The sequence below is a fragment of the Vicia villosa genome, linkage group LG2 (assembly GCF_029867415.1).
Source record: "Vicia villosa cultivar HV-30 ecotype Madison, WI linkage group LG2, Vvil1.0, whole genome shotgun sequence".
Lineage (NCBI taxonomy): Eukaryota > Viridiplantae > Streptophyta > Magnoliopsida > Fabales > Fabaceae > Vicia > Vicia villosa.
The window spans coordinates 205,463,740-205,476,302 of NC_081181.1; the positions used below are offsets into that span (position 1 = coordinate 205,463,740).

The 12,563-nt window shown below is 27.1% G+C and overlaps 1 protein-coding gene across 4 annotated transcripts; it reads right to left on the bottom strand.

Moving 5' to 3' along the window:
- Positions 1 to 1,595: 1,595 nt before the first annotated feature.
- Positions 1,596 to 5,510, bottom strand: LOC131648032 (transcription factor bHLH123-like). 4 transcript variants are annotated; one of them, XM_058917833.1, is made up of 7 exons: positions 4,928 to 5,510; positions 3,994 to 4,489; positions 3,298 to 3,396; positions 3,066 to 3,131; positions 2,865 to 2,930; positions 2,645 to 2,695; positions 1,596 to 2,327 (listed from the first exon to the last, which is right to left on the bottom strand). In XM_058917833.1, exons 1-7 carry the CDS (start codon positions 5,254 to 5,256, stop codon positions 2,178 to 2,180), a joined length of 1,257 nt encoding a protein of 418 aa, XP_058773816.1. In that variant the 5' UTR covers positions 5,257 to 5,510; the 3' UTR covers positions 1,596 to 2,177. The 4 variants fall into 4 exon arrangements, with proteins under 4 accessions (XP_058773816.1, XP_058773814.1, XP_058773815.1 ...); XM_058917831.1 differs by having other exon boundaries at positions 1,597 to 2,327; positions 3,994 to 4,516; positions 4,928 to 5,509; XM_058917832.1 differs by having other exon boundaries at positions 1,598 to 2,327; positions 2,871 to 2,930; positions 3,994 to 4,519; positions 4,928 to 5,507.
- Positions 5,511 to 12,563: the final 7,053 nt, after the last annotated feature.

The window sequence follows — 12,563 nt, forward strand, 5'->3', positions numbered from 1 at the left end:
AGACAAACTAATTCGAAGGAAAATGCATATGTTTTTGAGGTGCTCTCTCTACCATCATAATGTGAAAATTAGCGTGTAAAATTCTTTTATACTATTATCATAAAAGTTTGAATAAGCCAGTCTGACCAATATATGACCTGGTGTACATTAGATCCAAATCACGCAAGTCTTTCTTTTAAAATATAGAACATTTAGGCTTTAATAAAAATATTTAATTGAAAAGACTATGTCACATACCATAGTAAATTCATTTAAGACTATAATAGTAATAATAATAATAATAATAATAATAATAATAATAATAATAATAATAATAATAATAATAATAATAATAATAATAATAATGTGAAAAAGTATAATTTAATTTTATAAAATTTCAAATTAAATATCAATTTTCATTATCTCGAAAACCTTAAAAAAAATTCAAAACAATTTATGAATAATGACTTTGTTTCTATAAATTCTCTCAAATAAAACGAAATAGTTTCATAAATTTTGTGTCATTAGGTAAGATTAAATATATCAATCAAAATAAATTTTTAAGAGGCTTATCTCTCTATGTCAGACTCTATATCCCCTCATTGTTTTTCCATACCTTATTTTATTTATTTATTGACTTTGATAGTTAAAAAATAATAATTTTTAAGATGATTAATAAATCAATCAAATTTTCATAAGGTCATTCTAAAATAAATCTACGACGAATTTCAGACCCATACCTAAATTATCACACATAAGTTTGACAAAACCAAGCACAATCTATTTTTATCTCTAACTGCATAAAAATTAATCTTTGCTTTTTCTTCAAGTTATTATTACCTTTTAATGATAATCCTAGAAGTAGAAAATACACTTTCTTTAAACCTAAGCATAGACATTTTTTTTATATAGGTTTATATGATTTTCTCCTAGAGTCTTCATTTGTTTTAGAAAGTAAAACAAAATTGATAATGACGGGCATATACTTTATTCAAAACTAGGACCATATGTGTCCTCTTCAAAAAAAAATATTAGGATATAATATAAATAGTTTTTCTTCTTTATACACATACTTCCAATAGAAGCCCCTATGTGTGGCCATTCGGTATAAAGCATAAAGCATGTGGAAAAGCATCTAACAAAAATATCAATATATTTTTTCTAATTAAATCCTTGTGCAAAATAATAAACATTTTAATTGAAAAAAACATATTAAAAATCTAAAGTGGGAATGTGTGGACCCCCCTCTGACTTCCACTTACTTATTCCAATGATATAAACAAATAAAAAGTTAGATTTCCAATCAAATGAAGTATCCCTTCACTTACTCCTTCTACAATATTTCTATATTTCAATGATTCCTTCAAATTAATTTTCTTTTTTTTTTTCTTGAACTAAAGTTAGTGCCAGCTCTATTCACAATATATAGCATCAAAAAATTAGTAAAGTATCTCCTTTATTTTCTTCTAACAGTACTTTTTCTTTAAAATCTAACAACATATTTTATTTGTGTAGTCATTTAAGTTTTTTTAATAACAAAATTAAGTCAACAAAAAAGAGAATAAATTTATAAAATGAGTTTGTAAAAATGCAAGTACATATAGCACTGAAATCTAATACAACCAAAATAACAACTAGTATTAAATCAAGAAAACTTTAAATTTAGAACTAATACAATGAGTTGATACACAAATGTAAGGGTTGAAAAGTTTTTGGATCAAGTTCTGAATAAATTCAGATATTGATCCAATAACTTTGTAGTCGTGATAGATAATCTAAGTATTTCTCTCATCTCATGTTAAGTCTAAAAAAATTAAAACTTTCTCTATTTTAATCAACTTTCCCATTCCTAATCTTAATCTTATGCTTGTAAGCATAACACTTCAATTATTACAACTCTAAATGGTCCCAAATATTTTCCAAACCCTAAATAATTCTAAATGTAGTTGGCCCATCAATGGTTATCTTTTGAAGAGTCACTTCCTTTTCTTTCTCTTTCAACTAAAAAAAATTCCTTTTCCCCACTCTCTTTTTCCATTTCCCTCATAAGAACTAACTAACTTTAGATTTTTAAGTGGGCATTCTTTGTCTTTTTTTCATGTTTCTTCTCCTTTCTTTTATCTTATCATTCCCAACTTGGCTAGGTTTGATAAGGTAGATAAATGCATGCCCTAGTTGTAGGGTATTGGTTTAATTAATTATCTTGATGTTCCTCCAAATGTTGGTGTCCAAAAATCAACTGTTGTTTCATGAGTCACTGGAAATGTGCTTGAAATCGGTACCAAACATAGACCTCGACTTCTTAGATCTTGCTTCGCGCCATCGGATTTTTTTGTTTTACCCGAATTCTGCATTTATAAAATGTTTAAACGCATTATAAGACAATTAGGGTTGGATAATTATATTATGCTACCGCAACTGAAATTTTAATGCAAAATTATTTTGTATAGTTTAAAATTGCATAAGTTAGAAGTTGGAACATTAATTAATGTGTATAATAATAATAATAATAATAATAATAATAATAATAATAATAATAATAATAATAATAATAATAATAATAATAATAATAATAATAATAATAATAATAATAATAATAATAATAATAATAATAATAATAATAATAATAATAAATTCCTATGTATGAAGATATTATATATTCTACCTGTTGAATCTCTGATGAAGCTCCACTTTTCATATATGGAGTGCTCAAAAGCTGTTTGGTAAAAACAAAAACACAGCACAAATACATGAGATGAAAATCTTGTTATTGAGTTAAATAATTTTTTAATCTTGTAAAATATTATATTATCAAGTTTATTGACATTAGGGTCACAATTTAGTGATTTCAAAAATAACAAATAAATTTGAATAATGGGACTTACTGTAACCTGTTCATGAAGAAATTTGATGTATTCAATGGCTTCAGAAAGCACTGAGGCTGTATCAGTCTGACAAAAACAACACATTTTTTTTTATATTTTATCAATAAATTTAAAGCATATAATAATAATACATCATGCATATATAAAAATAAATAAAAAAAAGATCAACAAAATTCACTTAGAATAATTTGATTAACGAACCTTTCCAAAAGGAGACACCAATTGTTGGAGTGCAGTGATTCTGTCTCCCATCTTTTCTTTTCTGACCTAAGAGGCAAGAAAGTTTTGAAATAAATTTTTGATAAATTGATATGTCAAAGGGTTTATGGACTGAAAGAAAAAAAGAAACAAAAAGAAAAAAGAAAAAGATATTAAAAAAAAAAGTTTAAAGAGCTTTCCCTTATTGTTAAAAGGTTAGTTGCACTTATTGTACCTTAAAAGCTGGCAAAGTTGATGGAGTTTCGTTACGAGTCCTTTTGGGTGCTGGCTCACTCCCACTTTTCTTCACCACAGTATTCACTTCACTTATATTCTGCAAAATTATTCCCACTTTTTTAATTCATTTAAATAATAATAAAGACAACTAAATCAACTCATTAGTCGCATATATATAGACGCTAATAAATATCGTGTTTGTTGTTTGTGATTTGCATTCTTATCAACTTGAATGGTGAGTTGAGCAATGGCAAAAGAGTACTAATCATGAGCATAATTTTAAATTACGGTAGTTTCTGCAATCGCATCAGGCCATATTTAAATTATGATTTTAAATAATATGTTTTGGCTCGCTTAAGGAACCATATTAAACAATTTCAATTGTGTGTATATAATTCTTCTCACCAAAAATTAAAACTTCATAATTTCAAATCCTAATCTTCCTCTAATGTAATGAAAAGTCTTAACTATAATAGCCTCTCAATTATCTATTTCAAGCATATCTTAATCAAATTTCACGCTGCAACAACAATACACATCACAACATGTTCAATAGCCGCAGTCGCAACACGAGCAATTGTAATTGCATCTGCGGCCGCAATTTCAAGCCGAGATCGGGAGGTTCATAATTAAAGCAAAAATTCTAAAAACCAACATAATGTACTAATATTAATGAAATGCATTAATGTAATACCTTTGAGTGTGAATCAAAATTTGGTGTGGAGAATTGAGGTTGCAAAGAGGGGAAGAAACTTGACCTAACATCCTTAATAGAATTAGGAGCCTCAGAAGCATTCCAAAAAGGGGTGTTATTAGTAAAATGCAACTGGTTATTTGTTGATGATTGTTTTGGAGGTGAAGTTCTCATCAAAAACTGAGGAACTTTATTGTTAGACCAATTATTACAAGGCATGTTCATATTCAACTCATTATTCGAGTTCAATAATCCATAGTTATTTGTTGCATATGGAAAACTACTCATAGATGAGCCTTGTAAAATTGATGGTGTTCCATATAAAGCTGAAGAATCCATTTGAATAACATTGCTGTCTCCAGAACTATATTGAGGACTAAACTGGTTTTGATCCAAAGAAAAATTTCTATTCACTTGTTGACACATTCCCATCACATTTTCTTGCTCGAAATTGTTCCTTGTTGAACTCAAATTCTCTTCCAATATTGACCTGAAACTGTTTTCTGTTCCCTTTTCATCACCTCTTCTATATCACCATCAAAATAAACACAAAAAAATGTCTCAATTTAAATTTCATGAAAATTAATTTTGACCAATTTATCTAAAATTTTGATATAATCAAACGCATTTTACCGCAATATAAAAATTTGCAAAAAAACTACAACTGCAACTATAACCGCAATTTAAACTTATTTGAGTATGGTAATACATTTTAGAAACAATTAGACTAAAAGATGAAAAATATCTTCTTAAATCGAATATTTGGATTTTGAGGGAGAAAATCTTTCCCTTTAAATCTAATAGTTCAATTTTGAGATAGGAATTTTTCTCTCTAACATCACCATATTCCATAGAAGATTTTGAGTAGGCTTGAAATATTTTTTTCCTAAATAGTTAATTATTATCATATTAAAAATCTAAATATTTCACTTACATCAAAGATGGCTGATTCCACTCCATGGAATGAGAAGAAAGTCCCAAACCCATCATATGCAAGTTGGGGTCAGTAGAATTCGAAGAATCTTGATTTTGTTCGAGTTTCCGAGTATCATGAAAAACCACAGAAGAATTATCCAAGGAAGATCTTGGTTTAATCTCAACCATATCTGAATTTTGCCAACCAAAATCAACAATATTATTGTTGGTGATGGCAGAAGAAGAAGATTGTTGTGATGTTCCACCACTTTGATCAAATCTCATGTTTCTTGATGCTGATTCCCACCAGTTTCCACTTGTATGATGAAATTGATCATCATCAGCCATAGTTTGATGAACTAAATATTCCAAAAAAAATGCAAAATCTTGAATAGATAAATAATGAAAATTTAGTATATAGTTTTTGTGATGTGATAATATAAGTTTGGTTGTATATGAATGAGTGAGAGAGTTAAGAGTTTGAGAAAAATGAATGGAAAACGATTCTTGAGTTGTGATGTATTTATATTGGAAGGTGAAGAGAGAAAGACAATGAGAAAAATTAATGAAGGAATTTTTTTTGTAACCGACTAACAGGAATATGGTTGACACTTTGATAATTCAAAGGGTCATTGATAAGACTTATTAGGAATTAAAATCTATTCAGGTTTATTTTTCTTTATAGACTTTTGTTTTGTTGTCACTTTAATTAATAAAGTTGTAGGTCTTCCAGCTGTTTGTTGTCTTAGATTTTTCAATAAAATTGATTTTTTTTATTTGAAAATGACACATCTATGTAAAGGTTATAAACAAATAATAATAATAATATTAATAATAATAATAATAATAATAGTAATAATAATAATAATAATAATAATAATATAGATAAATAGATAGACAAATAAAGTGCTTTTGAAAAGATTTATGTATATTGTAAAACTTAATTTTACTTAATTTTATTCATTAATCTCAATCCTTGAAGTTGAGGCCTATAACACAAGAGCTTTTTTAAGAAAAATACTGTATTATAGATAAAGAAGCGGAATAAATTTTTTTAATCTAAAATTTCAATTTTTTATATTATAATATATGTTTTTGATGTTAATAAAAAATAAAATAATTTAGTATAAAAATTTATGTTTAATGTGTAAAAAGTAAGTCAAGATGTAAATCTTTAATGCAAGGTCTAAATGTATTGGACTAAGATTTTAAGAAATGATCTTTCCATAAAAATATCTAATGAAATTTAAAAGACTTAGGAAGATTATTAAATTAAACATAAAATAAAAATTATTTGCTTTTAATAAATAAATCATAAAATGTGATAGTACAACGTCAGTGTCTGGTTTAATAAATAGGAGGTCTGCAAATGAATTTTCTTTGAAGTGTGGCTTGGGATAGGAGACCCATAATCCCCTTTTATATATTTTTTTTCTCATCTACTATATATCTATTGTATAGCTAATCTACTATATAGTTATCTAATATCAACTCTACTATATAGCTAATATTAAGAAATTGGCCAAAATATCAAAATTACCTTTTCTACTAAAAAATATTACACTATAAATTGGACAAAATAGTAACTAACAAAATCATTCGACCACTTTTCTGTTGTCCAATAAAAATCAATGTTTTTGCCAAGTGTCAATTGCATATTTATGATTCCATTTTTTCTCCCCAACACACATCTTCTCTCTCACTTCAAATTTCTTTCGCATTTTATTTTCCCACACTTTCTTACTTTCATTTTGATTTTTCTCCATTTATTTATTATAAAAAAATATTAATAATCTATTTTTAAATTTTAATAACATTAAATATTTATTTATCCCACAGGTCACTGTCAACACAATATTTTATTTTTTAATCGATCATTACACACTTTCTCTATCTTAATTAAAATTTCAAATTTCTTTCACATTTCATTTTCTCACACTTTCTTACTTTCATTTTAATTTTTCTCCATTTATTTATTATAAAAAAAATATTAATAATCTATTTTTAAATTTCTATAAAATTAAATTTTTGTTTATCTCACGGGTCACTATCAACACAATATTTAATTTTGTTTAATCGATCATCACACACTTTCTCTATCTTAATTAAAATTTCAAATTTCTCTCATCTTTTCCACACTTTCTTACTTTCATTTTGATTTTTTTCTCTATTTTTTTATTATCCCTAAAAATATAATTTATTTTTTGATTTTAATAAAATTAAAAATTTTGTTATCTCACGGGTCACTATCAACACAATGTCTATTTTATTTTAATCAATCACTGTATTTATTTGAGAGATAATATCCTTATTTTTATTTCTTTTTCTTTCTCCATCTCACGATTCTTTTTTTTATGATTATTTAATACAATTAAATTTATATGATTATTTTTTATTTTACATTTGTATTTAAATATATTTTATATCGCACCAAATAATTTTTTATTTCACCGGTCATTATCAACACAATAGCTATTTTATTTTAATCAACCATTACTATTAATTGAGAGACAACTTTTATTTTTTTAATGTTAATATTTCATTTTTACTATCTCCATCTTACAGATTTTTTTATAGGATTATTTAACATAATTGAATTTATAGGATATTTTTCATTTATAATTAAACCATTCATTTTAAATTTATACGTATCTAATTAAATTTTATACAATATCAAATAAATTTACCCGTGCTTCTGCACGGGTATCTTACTAGTATATCTATAAAAAGTTTGAATGTACTATTTTGTTGCTTAAGAGTTTTAAATATATTTTTTAGAGAGGACATCTCAATCCATCCCTTGATTCTCTTAACTACTCGGCGAAATTCCAATTATACCTCCTGTTTTTTGGAAATATATATTAGAAAGCATTTTTATTTGACAAAAAATTAGTTTTTTCCAGAGGTGTATCTACGAAAGTAGTTTAAAATCGTAAACGTTGGAAAATTTTCATAATACTCTACTATCTATCCTTTTCTAGAAGATTGACCAAATTTTCATTATTGTCATTTCCTAAAAAAAAAAATTACACTACAAATTGGACAAAATGGTAACTAACAAAATCACACTACCACTTTTCTATTTTTCATTCAGTATTGGCACTACCAAAACTTCTACCATCTATTCTCACTTTTCTCTATTCTCTCTCTTACTTCATTATATCCTCACCATTTCTCTATTGTCTCTCTTACTTTATTTTAAAATGTAATAAATCAATATTTTTTATCATATTTTTTACTTATAATCATTAAAAATGTATTCATAAAATTGAATAATACTATATAGTCATTCAAACAACTAACTCTTTATCTTACGGGTCACTATCAAATTATTACCTTAATTTGAAAATAAAATTCATATTTTCAAATGTCAATTTTTTTCTTTCTCTATGTCTCAAGTTTTTTATTATTATTTAATACAATTGAGTTTATATAGTAATTGTTTATTTTACAATTATGTAATTTAAGTTAACATGTGTATCTAAATACATCATTAGTCAATTTTATCATTATATTTTGTATAATCATATTATTTGTTGTAATATTTTGATTTCATAATTTTTCATTGTACTTTCACAATAAAAATGATTTTTCATATGTATATCTAAAATAATTATTACGTCAAAATTAAAATAAATTCACTCGTGCGGACGCACGGGTACGTACCTTCTCTGTTGAAAACAGTCTAAGAAAGGAGTGCATAATTGAATAAAATCTTTTCACCACTGGTAGATGATTTCTTTTCTGAATGAACAAAGTAGATTTTCATGTCTTTCTGAAATGTTCACATGTGAAATTATTTTAACTCAGAACCTAATATTCATACTACTTATATCTTATTAGTAAAAAAAATATTGTGGATCATTATTTTAACTTAGAACCTAATTTTTTTTGTGGATCATTATTTAAACTTAAAACCTAATTTTCATACTAATAATATCTTATTAGTAAAAAAAATTAAATGATTAATTTACATTTTATAAATGCAATTTGGTCAAACTTCTTTACTTCACATTTTTCATACCGTTCATAAAATATTACACCTCAGATGACACACATACATTTACATGATACTAATATAGGTTACTAGACAACAACCCAAGATAAATTAGTTTAAATCATAAGAATATAGAAAGCAAGCGGCCCAACATGAACGGATGTCATTTATATCTTCTCGTGTGAATGGTGTCACATCGTTAAACAACTATAATTTGAACAAAATTTTAATTAGATTTACACAACAACAACAACAAAAACAACAACAACAACAACAACAACAACAACAACATTATTTAACTTCCAATCTCCACAATAAGAACAACAACATAAACATTTTTACTAACTAACAACAACAATAATAACTTAACTAATATAAATAAATTACATGCATATGAATAAAGTGATTAACATAGCCCATGAATCCCTAATGTCTCTAGAGATAATATACAACATATATTTCATAACATAATATTCATAACCATACCCGTTTGGTCTTCTTTGTGTCTACAAATAATTTGTATATAGGGGTTAATACACACAAAGCACAACATTAGCAAAAATTTAAAGAATTTCACAAATAATACCACTTATATTTAGGAAAATAAAGTTTGACTATTTATTTCTTTGATTACGACACATAAGATTGTATCCCTCCATACCTCTACATGTTGGAAAAAATTAAACATAAATAAAAATTATTGAAGGTAACATTTTACTATTACAAAGAAGACCACTTACGTGTTAGTAATTCTTTTCATCCTTGAATGAAGACTATAGCGTAACGAAAATTTCATAATTACACAATTTTGCTCTGGACAAATAATTATTTGTTGTCAATGATTATTTGCATAAACATCCATAATACTTAACAATGGGCACAAAAATTGAATATTAAATAAGAGAAAACACAATGTGAAGCTAATGTACCATTAGGGTTTTTCAAACATCGAATCCTACAACATAAATAAAATTTCATTACCAAATTGAATTAAACAATTAATAATGTTGAAAAAAGAATTTACTTACAATCTTATCAGCAACTCTGTGTGTTGTTAGACGGTAACAGTTTATCTAGAGGGGTGAATACATCCCCAAATTTAAATTTCAAATTTTAAAGGTTTTGAAAACTTTTAAACTATGGCGAATGGAAGTGTCGTGTTTAGATCGAAAGTCGTCTAAACCGAACAGGTTATTGGAACCTCGGATATGCGCACAACATTAGTATAGGATAATATAATACAAATGATTAACGAATTAAATTCTCAATCAACCGTTCTAATGTGATCACTAAGCAACCAATTTCTAATGAAATTTAACACAAAAATTCAAAGTGTAAAATTATCGAACACTTGGCGTGCGAGTGATTTTTGAGATTTTCCTTTAAGTTTGTTGATATAAAAATAATACTTTAAATATTTAACGGAAAATCTTTACGAATCAATCGCTCAATCAATGTGTGTAACAGCTTGATAATGAAAATTCAAATTTCAAGAGATAAAGAGATACAGAGAGAGAGGACACGAGGAGTTGTTTAGGAAGTTCACTGATCATCCTTTCTACGATTACATCTACCCCCTATTCCAATTTAGAATTGAGATATTAATTTTACCATGCAATTTTTTTTTACAATTGATGTGAAGCAATCCAATCCTACAAACTCTATGTTTGATGTTTATCCTTGCACTTATTATCCCTTGATCTGAGATTGATCAAGTCACCCAACAAACACCAAGTGATTCACTATCTCTCCCTATTCCTTTACAAGAAACCACCATTCTTCAAAGCTTTCACTCGGTCGAATCCAAATTACGATTTGTTGTCACCCAAGATTACCAATTGATTCATCAACTCACGCTACTCCTTTGCAAGAATCTCACGTTCTTTAAATCACTTTACTCGATCGAATTCAATTGCGTAACTCTTGTCGAAAACCCCGTAAATAAACACCTTGATCTAGGAGTAAAAACACACACAGTTTTTTCGATGAAACCCCATATGATTCTCAACCCTACCTTAGGTTACAACAAATCTAAATTGAAAATTTTCAACCAAGTTTAGATTGCACCCAAACAATGAATGATTATGTGTACTTAGTTTGTGTGTATGCGTAAATGAGATGTTGAAGATAATGAGAAACCTTAGTATGTGCTTATAGTTTCTTCAAATTGAAAAAGATGCTTGTATGATGTAGTTATAGTAGTCTAAGTTAGAGGCAAAAGGGAAACCTAAAAATAGGAAAAGGGATGCAAATTTTTAGAAAAACAACATCATGTGTTGACACATGTAATTCATGTGTCGACCTATGTTAATGCATGTGTCGACCTGTGTCAGATCATGTGTCAACTCATTCAAGCAGAGGCTACAGGCTTTAAAACTATAACACATGTGTCGACCTGAAAATTGTATATATCGACACATACACGTAATTTTTTTAGTATGTGTCGACACATTCCAACAAAAGCTACAAGCTTTATTATTGTAGTACATGTGTCGATCTATGAATGGTATGTGTCGACACATACACTTGTGTTTTGAGCAAAAAGTGATTTTTTTTATGCTTGCAATTGATTTTTAATGCTATGTAATTTATTTTTTTATGCATGATACCTGTTCCAAACATGTTCTAGGTGCATTCCAAGATCCCTAATGCTAAGGTGCACATGACGACTCAGAGATACCGTTCAATGTACATAAATGATAAAGTTTTTTATTTTCTATATCATTCAAAACATCTAATGGGAAAGTGCACTCACATATATAGTCTCTTATGTGGACTCGCCTCCATGTCTTTGACATGTTTTATTCTATTTCTCATGACGTGATAGTGAAGATGGGCTAAGATCAAGACTTATAGGAGGATATCTGAACTCTTGTTCTCTTTGCTTTCTTTTTTCTTTTATCACTATGTCCCCCTATTTATCATATCCTTCACCAGATAAACTCTAAGGATATATATTTTTTCCCATTATCCTTTCCTTTTTTACTCTTAGTCAAGAAATCAGGAGTTTTTCAAAATTCAACAAAGCTCTATAAAGTGTTCTTATAAATAAAATTATAAGTCACTTATAGAGGCTTTAAGTCATTACTCTTTTAATCTATAATATAATCCTCTGTAATCTATGTCTTAAAGCCCCTCCAACTCTCACCAACATATGATATCCATTTTATTCCAGCTTATCATCGTTTGGAAGAATAAAGTCATTTTACATTTACATAATAACGTTGGTATTAGTATTAAATAAATCATATACTTGTAAAACAAATCATGAAAGTTAAAATATATACCCCTAAGATCTATTCATATACTTGCTTTCAAGTAACCATCAATATGGTTTCAATCATCTAACAACATGTTCACTTTAATTCTACCAAGTAATGTTAGGTAACTCTTAAAAGTCGTAGGATTTTCCCATAGCACTTACCACTTTGTAAACAAAAATCGACCAACAACCTAACAATGATGTTACAGGATTTTTTTAACCTAGCCATAATCGTGCCACCTCTAGTATTTCTTTTACATTTAGTCTTAGTAGATGTGGTTGTAGAAGAGGTGGTGGTTAAATCTTTCCTCTTTGCTTAAACAACAACAACAAACATTTTACTTAAAAAAACATCAACACTTCCTAAGAAAATTTTATAAGTATAACCTCATAATC